The sequence below is a fragment of the Schistocerca piceifrons genome, chromosome 2, assembly GCF_021461385.2.
Source record: "Schistocerca piceifrons isolate TAMUIC-IGC-003096 chromosome 2, iqSchPice1.1, whole genome shotgun sequence".
Lineage (NCBI taxonomy): Eukaryota > Metazoa > Arthropoda > Insecta > Orthoptera > Acrididae > Schistocerca > Schistocerca piceifrons.
Genome location: NC_060139.1, coordinates 925816910 through 925829076, shown reverse-complemented (window position 1 = coordinate 925829076; position 12167 = coordinate 925816910). Strand labels below are relative to the sequence as shown.

The following is a 12167-nucleotide window of genomic DNA, read 5'->3' as shown; positions in this document are numbered from 1 at the left end:
TCCTATGTCATGGTAGCTGCGCAAGCACAGTGTTGCCTGTCATATGCGCTCTCTGGCAACTGTTGAAATGAACATATTTCTAACAGGTCATTGGAAAATATTGCGAATGGTGGTTTTGAAAGCGTTACTGTCAAAGTAAATATCCTTTTACGTAAGTTGAACTATGTGCAAGAATGTACCATGAATTTCTTAAATTAGAGAGTGTTTGACTTTCATTTAAAAGTCAACTCTTTAATGATGAGCCATTTAGAAGGATTTTGAACCCTGTCATTATTAAAAATTTTACTGGCACATTTGTGTGATATATCTTAAAGTGTAACAAGCGCAAAAAAGATCAACATTATATGCGAAAGCTTAGCTTCTCCTGTAGCTTATTAACCTTAGAGACCTATATTATATGTGAACGCTTTGCTTTTCTTGTAGCAAAACTATGTATATTAATTTAAACTATTAACTTTCCCCGTTTGTGTGTTCGTGCTACTTAACAGTGACGTTGCTGTTGGCTGACTACACCACATGTCCTATGCTCTTAATATCTGCTGTCATTGGCTGGCGAGATCACGTGACATGAGCTATGGCTGGCTTACAAAAGTGCATCACAATCTCGATTTCAATGATTCAGAAAGTAACATGCGGTGTTTGGTGGAATTCCAATGTATACTTTCATAATACGAAAATATGCAGCATACGTGTTGCTGCAAATCAGAGATATTTCCAAAACATGTCTTTTTCCCTGAGTTTCATTTTCTAAAGTGTCGGGAAATTCAACACCCTTGTATAAACCCATAACCATTCAAAGGATTGAAAATTTTTTCAGGGAAAGTATACTGTCACTCAACAAGGAAAAAGTGTTCAACTGTGTGTGAATTCTTGTGGGACCAAACTGCTGAGGTCATCGGTCCTTAGACTTATACAATACTTAAATTAACTTATGCTAAGAACAACACACACACCCATGCCCGAGGGAGGACTCAAACCTCGTGGCAGTGGAAAAAGTGTGTTTCCACCCAGGAGAAAGTATTTTTAACCAGGAAATACGGGAAAAATCCGGGATTTTTTTTTCCTTGTCCACGTATACACCCTGATTATGGACATTAATTATACTCAAGGGCACATAAACAAGGGGAGGAATTACAGCTGCCTTTCCCTCCCTATCCCACCCTGAACCTCATTCCTTGCATCTAAAAATCTCAGTTGCCTCTGGGTTCTAAAAGCTTCCAATAGAATCATTCCTTAAGTTCCTGTTTTTTCTCATGATTCCAGGCAAAATGAAAAGTGAATATGTACAATAATTCCCTTTATGTAAGTGTTACCTTCCTGAGAGCAAATTAATTTGTATAAATCTGATACAGACTATATAATTACTCACTTTACTAAGTTCATTGTAGGTAATTGGTATGTATTACAAAGTACTACCTCTTATGCCATTGCATGACACAAAGTGTGGAGGTCACTGCCACATACCATGTAGCATCAAGAAATCAAGATCAACACTAAGTCAGTAGTCAAAACTGCAATAGAGAATTAATGTTACAAATGGAAGTAACATGAGCTGAAATCAGTGCCAGTGAACAAGCTAGAATAGTCTTAAACAGCAACACACAAACAGACAGAGTTTCAAGTCAAAGTCAATGCACAGAAAGTGCAGTAGGACTTGTATTTGACAATCAACATACGCAGGCTTTAGTAACAAGATATAAACTGCCAGTCCAGACAACTATCAAGGTATTGTATATCCTGGATCAGGCAAATGGCTATCCCCATGTGATGTATTTGCTGTGAGAACTGGAGTTGTGCCAGTCAAAAGCAGGACTGTCAGCCACACAGGTTGTATCACTGCCACTGCCTGAGATGATGTCAGTACCACTGTAGCAGCAGGATATCGTATCTTTCCTACATTTAATCAGCCTAAGGGAGAGCCAGTACCTGGCCCAGTGAGTTAGGTGGACAGGAGAGGTGGGCTTCTCTGCCAATAGTTCATTGACAGTTAGTGGGAGGGACAACAACATCATTCAGTTGTTGCAGTCAGAGCTCTTGCCTGGTCACCACTTTTAGCAATTGATCCCCCGCACTATAGTGATGATCCCTTGAGTCCATTCACGTGGTTGCCATATGTGTGACTTCAGACTAAAGAGCCCATATGGTAGTACAAGGACGAATGTCAGGTCTGGGCTTGCTGTGTCAGGAACAACAGATAAAAAAAAGGTGTGGCACCTGCTCCCAAGCAGATCTCAGCTGTACTGTGGCTGTTTTCCTGTGTAGTTCTATGCCTAGTGAGAAAGTATGTTACAGCTTCCTCGGAGGATGTAACATCATAATCATTGTTATTTTGTTTGTTTGGATCTTGCAAAATTCTGACCAAATGTGCTGCTTTTGAATATGATGTGGGATGAAAAGAAGTGGTCGTCAGACGTGTTTTACCATTCCTTCATAAAAATGGATGTATAATGGCAGATGTGACCATTCTCAGGTGATGGTATTTCGCTCTGTGGAATTTAAACGTGTATATTTTGTAATGGTTGCCATCAAACTATATTCAGGACAGTGGAAATTGAAATGTCCTGTGGTGCCTCTCCTGCTCCCTTTCGGCCGGTTTGACAGCCTGCCCCTATTTTATTTATTTATTTATTTATTTTTAAGAAAAAAAACTCGCAATTAATAGCACATGGGATTATTTGTAATCGGAAGAACAAGAACTCTTCAGAAAATATGCACTCTTTAGTGCCTATTAGCTAATAACTTGCTGTTTTTGTGTGACATAAAATTAAATATAGGATCCATAAAACCAATAAAGACAAGAGACAAGCAAGAAAGTACACATTTCTTCAACTCTTAGCTCCTAGCCTTTTTTTCTCTCTAATCTTGCTACAGCTTTACATGGAGTGCTTTCCTTTCTGTGAAAGACTCTATTACCTCATCAAAGTTTGTCAAACATTTTGCTACATGAAAAATCAAAATGTCGTTATCTAATACTGAAAAAGCTATTGATACAAATAATACCCAAGACTGGTGTGGATTCTCAATTTGATTACACCTATTTTGTCACTGTCTGCTAGATAAAAGAAAATAGGCCTTTCTAATATTGCAGCAATTTTGTAACACACACCAAATAAACGAGACTGTTTTGGCACGACAGAATATAATTCACTAAGTACCAATATCAAATGCCTATTAGACCTATTACAAGCAAAAAGCTTTATGTTAGGAAATAGTTTCACATTTCATTCACATGCACTAGTTTCTCAAGCATGAGATCAAAAAGTAGTGTTACGAAATTTTTATATAAATTTGGAATTGTCTTATTCTTCCATAATTTGTGTGATGTCCCCATTTCCCCTCCTTCCTTGTTCTAACAAACAATCTAGTCATCATCAATTCTGTAGCTATTCCTGCCATTGTCAAAATTTGTTCACCGATTAACGTCACTAACCCAGCGAGAATCACGGGTTTAGTTATCCCACGATTATTCTCCAGTTAGGTGTTATTACGTATTCGTACAACACGTTTTCCGCCTTCCTTCCAGAATAGAACTTAAGTGGCTGCTAGCCGGGGACTGTACAACTGGTCCTTACTAGTGTAGCAATCTGGCCAAAAAATTTCTGTCAAAATTTCATTTTCTTGGATACACCGAGAAGATAATACATACTCTTTCTCATCTGTTATTTAGTCGTTTATTTCCATTCTGGTAGTCTGAATCTATGGATTTCACTAGTAATTATAACAACACTGATCATTTGCAAACCCAATCAACCACATAATCAGACAGCGATTGGCATTCATCTGTTCAGCTTTACTCTGCTCAGCTCGTACAGCCCATTCCCTTTTGTCTGCGTAAAGTTTATTTCTAGATGCAATGAGGATTATTCTGACAGAGACATCATGTACACTATGTATGCATTCAAAAATCTACTTATGATTCATTCAAAAATCAACTTAAAATGATTTCAAAAATGTTCAAAAAGAAAACAGGGATGCATTTCAAAATCATATGAATAATCGATAGACCAACGTGTGCTGGATGGAAAGTGCTTTGTGAAACAACCTTTTTTCCTCAAGAATATGAATTTGGCACCCCTTTTCCCAGTAGCATCTAGCTGCTTGATGCAACTGCTTGCACAGCCAACAGTCACATTCCTGTAGCCAGAAGTGGAAGAATCTACTGCTCAAACGCTACTCAACTGCGCATGTGCATGAGTCTGCTCAAACTGCTACAACGAATCTAATGTAAACAGTTGTGACTTCATGCTTATAAGAGGCAATTTGTTATTATGAAGCATTGCATAATCTTCCTAAAGCCTTTGACACATTTTGCTGTTGGCACACGATTGCATGAGCACTGTGTGTTTTTGTTGTATATGGCACATTTCCTTTGCAATTTAATTTATTTTCGTTTTTTTTTTTCTCTCATTTATGTTTTATTCTTGAAGTGTTATTCTGCAGTAGTGGTATACAGTAATATCCTTTGTTAGAATATTGGTTCTTACCAGTCAAAATTACAAAAATTTATCAGAAAACTAAAACACTGAAAAATTCCTGGAATTCTAAAAAATTCCCAGGTTTTTCCCAGTTTTCTCCCAGATGAAAAAATTCCCGGGTTTTTCCCATATCTCCCAGTTGTCCAGGCTTGTATACAACCTAATAATGAAACAATGGAAACTCCAGGTTGGAATATCAACAATATTGAAAAAGAAAAGATGACAGGCTGAGTTGCAGACAGGCACTACAAAAAGACTGTTACACATTTAGCTTTTGGCCAAAGTCTTCTTCAGAAAAGAAAGCACACATACATTCACAAAAGCAAGCACATTTCATGCACACTTGCTCAAAATCTCTGGCAAGCTGCCACAGACAGCAGTCATGTGTGCTTGAGGTGTGCTTGTTTGTATGAATGTGTATGCGTGTTTTCTTTTCCGAAGAAGGCTTTGGCCAAAAGCTATATGTGTTACACTTTTTTCATTGTGCTGCCTGCAACTCAAAGTGTCATCTTTATAATGAGTAGTGATCTATCCATTTCCTAATATTGTTATTGTCCTTAATGATTTTACTTCACAAATACATGTGCAGAAAAATGAAATTTAGGCCAACTTGGCTCAAAAAATGTGAATAGCATATAGTAGCCACTACATAAATTATTATTATCCTGGACTGGAGTCAAATACTCAGTTTCTATACCAAAATTGTTTTTATCCGTACACATAGTCTCATGGTGAGTACTGTTTTAAGCACTATGCTATTGTCAAGTGTTCCAATATCATCATTATTTCATGACATTATGGGACACTAATTTGTGAGAATGTGGAAATAATCTCTCAGGTAAGTAGCAAATTTGTCTCTATTTTTTTTATTGATTAATCTTTTAGGAACATTGATGCAAGAATGAGCAATTTGTCTGAAAGGAAAAAATATTACATAATCTTAGTGGGCAAAGTTCTGGTAAAGTAACAAAACTTACCAACTCTCACATATGATGACTGGTTGAAATTTTGATAGAATTCTATAAAACTCATTGTTCCATTCCAAGGTTTGAATGAATTGCCAGTAAACACACTTATTCTGCTTCCACGTATACTGTTCAGTTTAATCATTTCTGCTATTGAACTGAAATAAAACTTGATTGGTTACTATGTAAACATTATTTTAATTAAGAGTTTAAAAATTAAATATTAAAATGTTGAACAAAAATACAAAAAGACTAAAATAATTTTGATATATGAGGTAGCAGACACACATGGAAAATAAAGATGACAAAAAGACCAGCTTCTAGAAACAAATGTTTCTGATTCAGCCAAAATATAGAAATATTATGGACACAATGCCATTTAGCAATAGACTCTCTAGTAAGCCAGATGAAGAAATGGACAGGAGGACAAGATAAAGACAAATTGACAACAAAAATTAATAGCAACAGACTAGATTTGAATATAAAAAACGAGTAATTTGGTTCTACAATAACAGTTATTTAATACAAACACATACTCTGAAAAAGTCCAACAACAGAATCAAGCACATATGTAACATGACAGTATTTAGTGTATAGGTTTAGGTCATTTGACAGTGAGGTTATTAATGTAAGACAGATAAAACAATAACGTTATAATGCATGTACATAAAAGTAAATGCTTTATAATATATATATATCATTCATCATTCATGTTATGTTGCAAACCAAAATAAAAGTAAAAAACTAAATTTAGAGCAGAAGGCACTAGAGTTACCTACTGGCGTAATTACAACAACTGGAGGTGATAAATTTAAAAAATTCAAAATCTGATTAATTTTGAAGCCTTGTAACCTTAAGTTTCTTCATTAAAAGAAAGATGAAGAAAATAAATAAAAAGAAATTAGAGAGGGCAAAGGAAATAAATAAAAAGAAATTAGAAGGAGCAAGATGGATGCTCCCAGATCTGGATCAAGAGAGTCGCAGTGTGAAGTGAGTCAAAAGAGAAGGGGCATGAAATGTGAAGACGTGTTATAATCAACTTAAACTGAACTGCTGCTAATCAGTTAATTGTAAGTGAAGACTTAAACTAAAAGGAATCACAGAAAGTAAATGGGAATGAAAGATAAAAAAGTGAAAAAGGAGCAATAAAGGTTATGTTTGGAGCTGGGGAACGAGAAAAATAAAGAATCATATATTAATGATATTGACCTTATTATTTAAGACGTTTCCAATGTGATAATTGTTGCCCACACTTTTAGACATTAAGTTGCATAGTAGTCTAGAAAAATGTGGTTTAATTCAATGAACAACTTATTCACCATTTTCAGGAGAATATGCTAATTATGAGCAATTCCCAAGAGTCTCATCAACAACATGGAACTTGCAAAACAAATGTTCAATGGAAGGAGAACTATGAAAGAGAATGAAGAATAGTGAAATATTTATGATGGAACTACTGTGCCCTGTTCTTGTGTGTACAAATTATCATACTTGTCATTCAATCACTGAAACATTCATTTTTATAATTTTTTGTTATAGAAATATCCTGTGAAATTCAGGTCACATTAAGAACCCTCTGGAGTCAAAATCAAACTTTTCACACCATAACAACCAATAAATTTCCATAGTAGTGAATTATGTTTGTCATGTCTGTTGAAAACTGTGCCCATGCTATATCATCTAATTTAGGGATGTTTTAGATCATAAGTGAACATAAAAAATTATTACTATGAATTACTTCATGTTGGTTTCCATGGTGTTGTAAACATATATGAGTCTGAAATGCACTGTTGAGATGGTGAACTAAGTCTTATTTTGTGGTATTGTAGTCTTAGTATGGACCAGAGAACCAGTTTTATGAAATGGAAAAATTAGGGCCCTTGAGGTTGAGCTGTAGAGAAGTAGGTAATACTGGAAAAGAAAGACTGGAGAAGAGTAAATAGATGTTAAAAGTACTAGCAGGCAAGACTAGATATGGAAGAGGGACATTATCTGACTGTTTTGTCATTATAACAAAATATAATTTTCTCCTGCTACCTCAACTGGAAGGCTTTTTGACAGATACAGTTATAATAATGGAAAGTCACTGGTGGAACATAAATAATGGAAAGGTAACAACTCACCAAATAGTTTAAGTGCTGAATTGTCAATAGGCACATAAACAAAACTGAAATCATTATTAGTTATCACATGAATTCTTCTTCAGAACTATAGAGTACACATACACACACAACAACTGCATGGTTAATTTGTCCCAGCTGATTACACTATGCCAGCACTGCAGCTCGAGTGAGCTGAGGGGCTGTGCTAATGAAATCCTCCCCACTCCACCAAGAGTGTCTTTCTGCCATCCGCCTAACCTTTGTAATCTCTTGGTTCATCCCTATGAAATCCCCAAACCACCTCCCCTACCCTCTGGCTCCTACCCCTGTAACCGCCCCCAGTGTAAAACCTGTCCCATGCACCCTCCCACCACCACCTACTCCAGTCCTGTAACCCGGAAGGTGTACACGATCAAAGGTAGAGCCACGTGTGAAAGAACCCACGTGATCTACCAACTGACCTGCCTACACTGTGACACATTCTATGTGGGAATGACCAGCAACAAACTGTCCATTCGCATGAATGGACACAGGCAGACAGTGTTTGTTGGTAATGAGGATCACCCTGTGGCTAAACATGCCTTGGTGCACGGCCAGCACATCTTGGCACAGTGTTACACTGTCCGGGTTATCTGGATACTTCCCACTAACACCAACCTATCCGAACTCCGGAGATGGGAACTTGCTCTTCAATATATCCTCTCTTCCCGTTATCCACCAGGCCACAATCTCCGCTAATTTCAAGTTGCCACCACTCATACCTCACCTGTCATTCAACAACGTCTTTGCCTCTGCACTTCTGCCTCGACTGACATCTCTGCCCAAACTCTTTGTCTTTAAATATGTCTGCTTGTGTCTGTATATGTGTGGATGGATATGTGTGTGTGTGTGTGTGTGCAAGTGTATACCCGTCCATTTTTCCCCCTAAGGTAAGTCTTTCCACTCCCGGGATTGGAATGACTCCTTACCCTCTCCCTTAAAACCCAAATCCTTTCGTCTTTCCCTCTCCTTCCCTCTTTCCTGACGAAGCAACTGTTGGTTGCGAAAGCTAGAATTTTGTGTGTATGTTTGTGTTTGTTTGTGTGTCTATCGACGTGCCAGCACTTTCGTTTGGTAAGTCACATCATCTTTGTTTTTATATATATAAACAAAGATGATGTGTCTTACGAAATCGCTGGCACATCGATAGACACACAAACAAACACAAACATACACACAAATTCAAGCTTTCGCAACCAACAGTTGCTTCGTCAGGAAAGAGGGAAGGAGAGGGAAAGACGAAAGGATGTGGGTTTTAAGGGAGAGGGTAAGGAGTCATTCCAATCCCGGGAGCGGAAAGACTTACCTTAGGGGGGAAAAAGGACAGGTATACACTCGCACACACACACATATCCATCCGCACATACACAGACACAAGCAGACATTTGTGAAGGCAAAGAGTTTTATACCTGAGTATAAATTTAATTCATTAAATAGCCTGATGGGACAAGAGAAATATTGAATGTCACATTGCTCTCAACTTGACACAAGCCTTTTGGTTTGACATGATACAGTATTTAGTGTGTTAATATTGCCACTTGGTACCATTTAATTCAGGTTCATGAGGACAAGATGACTTCCTTCCAGATATTGACATCCTATAAAAATGTGAGTTGGACAGCAGGAATAAAATATTTGCCTCTACAACAGGGGCCAGTTTATCTTGGGAACAGTCAGTAAGATGAAAATGTTAATCAGTTAGTCATATTTTCAAATTCATATCAGGTTCTAGGCTCCCCCCTCCTCCCCAAAAAAATAATTAAATTCAGTATTATAATTTTCTGAAGTCAAGCTTTTCAAGCGCCAGTTAACCACCAATTTAGTTTCTCTTAGAGAGTTAATTATTTCTTCTCATTATTGCCTCAAAATTTAGAATTTATTTACAGATTCTCTGAATATTTCCCCATACGTCCATCACAACGCTAAACATTGATGACTAGTAGAGTGAGTCTTCAAGATAACTTATGAAATTATAAGTCTTTTAAAAATTTGTCTTTTCTGCTGTTAGCAATGACATTTCTTTCTTTATGATAATATATGTCTTGTGTAATAGCAAATAATGATTCTTATGTCTAAGCTCTAATAAACAAGCCACTAAAAATAGATCTGCATTTTCTTGCTTGTTACTCTAGTTGCTCCTGCTATCTTATATAAGTAGTCAAAGGTACAATATAGCCACTTTTCTTACTCCATAAACCTAATTAGTGAATCTTTGACTTACACTAAAATACGCTGAATATCAGTAAATTGCCATGAACTATCAATCACAACATAAAGATCCACTTCTGTAGCAACAGATGTATTAGTTCCAGAATTTTGTGTTGTGGTGCTGCAAGATGTTGAATCCAGAGAAGCTGAAAAATATAGAAAAAAACATAACATGAGATACACTTTGAAAACTTTCAAATTACAGGGAGCAGTAATGTGGTAGCACAAGCAATGTGGGGAATTTATAAAGTCAATTATATTTTTGAATTATTATTAGTGTCAGAAATTAAATTACAAAATTTGGTTATGTTAATTAAACTCTTACATTATATGAAGAGCATTAATGTCATCTTGAAGTAGTATTACATACACACAAAATGATAATTACTTTGACAGTTGATATTAATAATACCCTACATTTAAATTGGAATTCAACCTTTTTAGTGCTATTCATTTCTCAAACAGTCAGTAAAAAGCTGCAATGGAAACTTATGTTATGTGGTGTCACCGCCTTTAAATCGGCCGCGGTTCGTTAGTATACGTCGGACCCACGTGTCGCCACTATCAGTGATTGCAGACCAAGCGCCGCCACACAGCAGGTCTAGAGAGACTTCCTAGCACTCGGCCCCAGTTGGACAGCCGACTTTGCTAGCGATGGTTCACTGACAAATTACGCTCTCATTTGCCGAGACGATAGTTAGCATAGCCTTCAGCTATGTCATTTGCTACGACCTAGCAAGGCGCCATTAGCAGTTACTATTGATGTTGTAAAACATGTACCGTCAAGAGCAATGTTCACCAATTGTGGATTAAAGTTAAGTATTCCAGCAGCTACATACGTTCTTTGCTACTATAAAGTCCTTGTCCTCTTCCAGTCCTCACGCCAGCCTGCGTGAGCTTAAACGCGTGCCTTTCAGCTTCCTCATAGTGGCTTGGCTGTCTTGTCAAGCCACAACAGTTTGGCGACGAGGCCAAATTGCGTTCGTAACTATACTGCCCTGATTTACTTGTGTAATGGCTTCGCCACAATCTCCAGATGTACTGTCCGAATTTTATCGCTTACAGAACCAGCAGACGCAGACCTTACTGGATGGCCTTGGACATCTCGTCCAGGGTCAACATGCAATGCAAAATGATGCGGCAGCCGCCGATCCACCGCTCACGCAGCCACAACACGCAGTTGCACCACCTTTTCGTCCTTTTTATGCGGCACTGGAAAGCTGGACGGAGTGGTCATGCCAATTTGGATTCCATCTTGCCGCCTACAGAATTCAAGGAAACGAGCGGCAGACTTTGTTATTATCGTGCGTCGCAGTGTCCACGTACCGTGTGACACTCAAATTATTTCCCCGACGCGACGTAGCAACTCTGTCCTAGGACGAAATTTTGGCTGCATTAGATGCATATTTCAAAGAATCAGTCAATGTCATTGCAAAAAGGTATACCTTCTTTCGTACCAAACGTACGGCAGGTCAGACTAATCGGGAGTGGGTTGCAACCTTGCAAGGCCTTACTAGGGATTGTGCTTTTGAGTGTCAATGTGGACTCCTTTATTCAGATACTATGGTGCATGATGCAATTGCACAGAATGTTTCTGATGTTCGTATAAGGGAACAGATTTTGAAACTCGCCAGTCCCTCCCTTCAACAAGTGATGGATATATTGGATCGGCAGGACACACTTGACTTTGCTCAGGAATCGTTTGAAACTTGACCACCCGTGTGTCTGGTTAACCGGCCCGCCAGGCGAGCTGCACGGATCAGTAAACAGTCCTCGCGCCCGGCCGCGCCAAAGACGCCTGGCTCTGAGCCACGTGTACCGCGCCAGGAAGCAAATGCAGTGAAATCATGCTCGTGGTGTGCTACTAGACATTCGCGTGAGAATTGCCCGTCACGCCAGGCTATTTGCTTTTTCTGTAATAAAAAAGGACATGTTCAAAGTGTTTGCCAGAAAAAGCTCTGATCAGATGCTCAAAACCATTCCAGGCCCTTTGCTTTGCGCCGGAATCGAAATCGAACCAAGGATACTCAGGCTCGCGACACTTCGCCTATGGAAATTCATATAGTTCATGCCACTCCGCCCAGTGCCACTCTCTCTAACAGTGACTGTGTTCATCCTACAAATCATGTGCGTCGACATCGCTGGAAATTCCATCAAGTTGCAAGTGATTCTGTACCAGTGTCAGTTCACGTTGCACGAGACAGTCGCTCTTGTCGTCAGCAGGACAATAAACTTTTTGTAGACTTGGACATTAACGGCAAAGTGATACCATTCCAGCTAGATACCGGAGCTGTAGTTTCATTGATCAATCACGACATGTACAAACAGCTGGGCACACCTCCGTTGCGTGCCGCAAATGTTAAGTTAACTACATATTC

At 38.3% G+C, this 12167-nt stretch overlaps 1 protein-coding gene across 1 annotated transcript in view; it reads right to left on the bottom strand.

Annotated features, from left to right (window-relative positions):
- Window positions 1-12167, bottom strand: part of LOC124775997 — a 141996-nt gene that overhangs the window by 38043 nt on the left and 91786 nt on the right. Inside the window, exons 9-10 of the mRNA XM_047250838.1 lie at window positions 9803-9935; window positions 5453-5598 (exon numbers count right to left, since the gene is read on the bottom strand). Coding sequence (XP_047106794.1) covers window positions 5453-5598; window positions 9803-9935 — 279 coding nt within the window. The remainder of the gene's footprint in view (window positions 1-5452; window positions 5599-9802; window positions 9936-12167) is intronic.